The following is a 4,416-nucleotide window of genomic DNA, read 5'->3' as shown; positions in this document are numbered from 1 at the left end:
ATGGATTTCCTGGTGCACGAGAACCACACTGCAGTGACAGAGTTCATTCTATTGGGCTTAACAGATGATCCAGTCCTTCGAGTCATCCTCTTTAGCACCATCCTGTGCATGTACTTGATGATTATATTTGGAAATCTTAGCACAATTCTTCTTATCAAAGTCTCTACTCAGCTCCACCATCCTATGTACTTTTTTCTGGGCAACTTGGCTTTTGCTGACATAATCTTTTCATCATCTGTCACACCCAATATGCTTATTAATTTTCTGGTGGAGAGAAATACAATCTCTTACTTTGGATGTGCCTGTCAGCTTGGTACAGCCATTTTCTTTGGGACAGTTGAGTGCTTCCTTCTGGCTGTCATGGCCTATGATCGCTTTGTGGCCATCTGCAACCCACTGTTGTATTCAACCAAAATGTCCACACAAGTCTGTGTCCAGTTACTAGTAGTAACTTATATAGGTGGTTTTCTTAATGATTGCTCTTTTAGCCTTTCTTTCTTTTCTTTAACCTTCTGTGGATCAAATAAAGTCAATCACTTTTTCTGTGATTTTTCTCCTTTAGTTGAGCTCTCCTGTTCTGATGTTAGTATCTCTGCAGTTGTTCCCTCATTTACCGCTGGCTCCATCATTGTGTTCACAGTGATTGTTATAGCTATTTCCTACGTCTATATCCTCATCACCATCCTGAAGATGCGCTCCACTGAGGGCCGCCACAAGGCCTTTTCCACCTGCACCTCCCACCTCACTGCAGTCACTCTGTACTATGGGACCATCACATTCATCTATGTGTTGCCTAAGTCTTTGTACTCCACTGACCAGAACAAGGTGGTATCTGTGTTTTACATGGTGGTGATCCCCATGCTGAACCCCCTCATCTACAGCCTCAGGAATAATGAGATTAAGGGGGCTCTGAAGAGAGAACTTGGGAGGAAAATATTTTCTTAGAAACATCTGTTATTGTATATGACTCCATATAATAATAATATCCCATAATAAAAAACTACTGAATGTCCATTGAAATGTCACTACTAACAAGTTTTTTTTTCAGCCCACATAGGGGTTCAGAGTTTAGATAGCAGTAAACAAAAGGTCTGTAATGAGTTTCTTTTAGTAAAATTAAATTCAACTTATAATTAGGTACACAATTTTTTTTACAAAAACTAAACTTGCTGAAAATCTTCAACTTTTCACCATACCTTTTCATATATTGCTCTATGCTTTATGCTTAGGTAATAATACATTTTATAGTTTGACACATTTTATGTGAATTCTATTAGAAAGTAAGTTAATTGAAGAAAAATGAGCACTTCTTTAGCACCAGTAAGATTTTGTTCTATATATATTTTGTACTATTACTTTTGAAATTAGGTCCTTTTTCTTGCTAGGTGAGGATTCTGCCAATTGGGGCCATATCCCATCCTAGCTTTCAAAATTTTAGAACCGTCTTTTCCAGCAAATAATGATCTTTAGTAGTTTTTTAATCTCTCTGGATGTGAATGTTCTCATATGTAGATGAGCAGATAGTAAATAATATTAAAAGTAAGAAGGAATAATATCATTTTGTTATAAGCATTGTTGCATGTAATACAGCTGATATTTCTAATTATTGGGACTTGAGAGAACTAGGAAGTTCAGCAAAAGGTCTTACTGAAGTAAAAGAATTCTGTTCACCTTTTCCCCTAAAAGTGACATTAGGTACTTAAGAGAAACATGAAATATGGTACCTTCAATATAGAATTCTCAACAAATGTACTGCTGAGGAGTATGTTCCAGATCACAGCAAAACAAAGGATTCTGAAACATTACTTAAGAAAGACTATGTTTTTGTATGTCAAGTACAAAATTCTTAGATTTTGTAGAATTCTCACACACTGGTGAGAACTCAGGGATAAAGAAAACCATAGGAGTTAATATTGGTTAGAATTTAAGTTTGCACAGGAATTTAAGTTTGTATAGGAAACAGTATGAAAATTTCTTAACCTAAATATAGAAGTACTGTCTGGTCTGGGTATAAAATTCTTGGACAAATACAAGTTTGCACACAATGAAAGATGAAAAAATGCTTAATATAAAACTTTCAAAAGTGTTTCAAGAAATTTGAAAACTCAGAAAATTTGAGAACTCAGACTTTTGTACTTCAACAAATGTGGAAATTTAGTAAAATTTACATTTATTTACACAGGGTAGAGAAAGGGGTGTCATAAGATCCAAGGAAAGAAAGGAAAAATCTTACAAAATTAAAAACAAATTAATCAAATACATATATAGAATGTTGGAGAATAGTCAAACATGTTTCTTTTTTAATAAGTTTTTTATTGTGAGAATACTGTACAGAGGAGTGGTTACAGTCACATGAGCAAAGTAATGAGTACATTTCTTATTGTGAATTGTTGTCTCCTCCTTTGTTTTTCTCTGCTCCTCCCTTCCCTCCCATCTCCACAATTACACACCCTACACCCACCTTCCCCCGCTTAAATTGTAAAGTTCATTTTTCAACATAGCTTCTTGTACATCTCATTGTTGCAATGGGTCAACCTATATTCCTGTTTAAACAATTTGTTTTTTCCTTTCCACTTCCCAAATTATACCAACATCAAATACAGTGAAAATAGGTCTTCAACTGTGGGAGAGGGACATACAAAGCAACAAAAAATCACGTGGTACCTTATAAATACATTAGAAGCAATAGCAAGAAAGAAAAACTCACTTGTGTCCTTATCTTAGGGTTCATTTCACCTAACATCATCTTATCTGAACTTTTCTGCTTGTCTCAGACATATACTAGTTATTGCAAATAAGGGAAACCATGGGACCTATGTTTCTTGGGACCTGGCTTACTTCACTTAATATAAAATTTTTCCAAGTCTTTCCCTTTCCTAGCAAATGGTGCAATGTCATTCTTTCTGATGGAGGCATAGAATTCCATTGTGTATATATACCACATTTTTCATGATCCATTCATCTACTGAGGGGCATCTGGGTTGGTTCCATATCTTAGCTATGGTAAGTAATGCTGCAATAAACATAGTTGTGCTGGTAGCTTTAGTATGGTCTTGTTTGTGAATATTTGGGCAAATGCCCAAAAGTGGGATTGCTAGGTCATAGGGGAGCTCTATGTGGAGTCTTTTGAGGAACCTCCATACTGCTTTCCAAAGGGGTTGAACAAGTTTATACTCCCCCCAACAATTCAGTAAGGTTCCCTTCTGTCCACATTCCCTCCAGCATCTGTTGTTATTAGAGTTCTTGATTAGAGCCATTCTAACTGGGGTGAGGTGGTTTTGTTGTTGTTGTTTTGATTTGCATTTCTTTTATAGCTAGAGAGGTTAAGCATTTCTTCATGGCCATCCTTCTTTCCTCTTCAGAGAAGTTTCTCTTTAAGTCTTTAGCCAACTTGTTTATTGGGAAGTTGTTTCTTTGAGGATTTGTTGTTGGGGGATTTAATTGTTTGAGTTCCAGGTATACATTAGATATGAGACCCTTGTCTGTATGGCTAGTGAAGATCTTCTCCCAGTTCATGGGCTTTCTATTGATCTTGCTAGTTATGTTTTTTGTGATGAAGAAGCTCTGCAGCTTCAAGCAATCCCTTTTGTCCAAACTTTCTTTGATTGGTTGTGTTTCTGGGTCTCTATTACAAAACTTTCTGTGCCAAGGAAACCTAGGGTTTCTCCTATCCTGTAATATTTTCAGGGTGTCTGCATTAACTCCGATGTCTCTGATCCATTTGTAGTTGATTCTGGTGCAGGATGATATATAAGGATCTAGCTTTAGTTTTCTACAAGTGATTAACCAATTTTGCCAGCACCATTTACTGAAGAGGCTGGCTTTCTTCCATTCTATTTTTTTAGGTCCCTTATCAAAGATTAGGTGGCTATAGGTCTGTGGGTTCATTTCTGGGTTTTCAATTCTATTCCATTGGTCCTGAGGTCTGTTCTTGTGCGAGTACCAAGCTGTTTTGATTACTATGGCTTTGTAGTAGAGTTTGAAAATTTGGTATTGATATTCCTCCAGCACTGTTCTTTCTGTTAAGGTTCGCTTTCGCTATTCGGGGTCTTTTATTGTTTCATATCAATTTTTGGATTGCCTCTTCTATTTCCTTGATGAATGAGGTTAGGACATTGACGGGTATTTCATTGAATTTGCAGACAGCTTTGGGAAGTACTGCCATTTTCATGGTGTTGGTCCTTCCAATCCAGGAGCATGGGAGGTTTTTTCCACATCCTTAGTTCTGCTTTAATTTCCTTTTTCAGGTTTTTCACATTTTCATCATAGAGATCCTTCACTTTTTTGGTTCAATTAGTTCCTAGGTATTTTATTTTTGGTGGGGCTATTACGAATGGAGTTGCTTTTCTGATCAGCAGCTCTCTTCTCATTGTTGGTATACAGAAAAGCCATTGATATTTTTTAATTGTGAAAATA

The 4,416-nt window shown here is 36.4% G+C and overlaps 1 protein-coding gene across 1 annotated transcript; it reads left to right on the top strand.

The window, feature by feature from the left end:
• Window positions 1–945, top strand: LOC138836284 (olfactory receptor 5P76-like). The gene has a single exon (XM_070034777.1). It carries the CDS (start codon window positions 1–3, stop codon window positions 943–945), a length of 945 nt encoding a protein of 314 aa, XP_069890878.1.
• Window positions 946–4,416: the final 3,471 nt, after the last annotated feature.

This window comes from Dipodomys merriami, unplaced genomic scaffold, assembly GCF_024711535.1.
Source record: "Dipodomys merriami isolate MVZ:Mamm:240054 unplaced genomic scaffold, mDipMer1.0.p SCAF_25, whole genome shotgun sequence".
NCBI classification, from domain to species: Eukaryota; Metazoa; Chordata; class Mammalia; order Rodentia; family Heteromyidae; genus Dipodomys; species Dipodomys merriami.
The sequence above is the reverse complement of the archived record's forward strand: the minus strand, read 5'-3'. Positions and strand labels throughout refer to the sequence as shown.

Excerpts from the sequence above, each read along its gene's own strand:
- LOC138836284 (XM_070034777.1), top strand. The coding sequence starts at position 1 with ATGGATTTCCTGGTGCACGAGAACCACACTGCAGTGACAGAGTTCATT.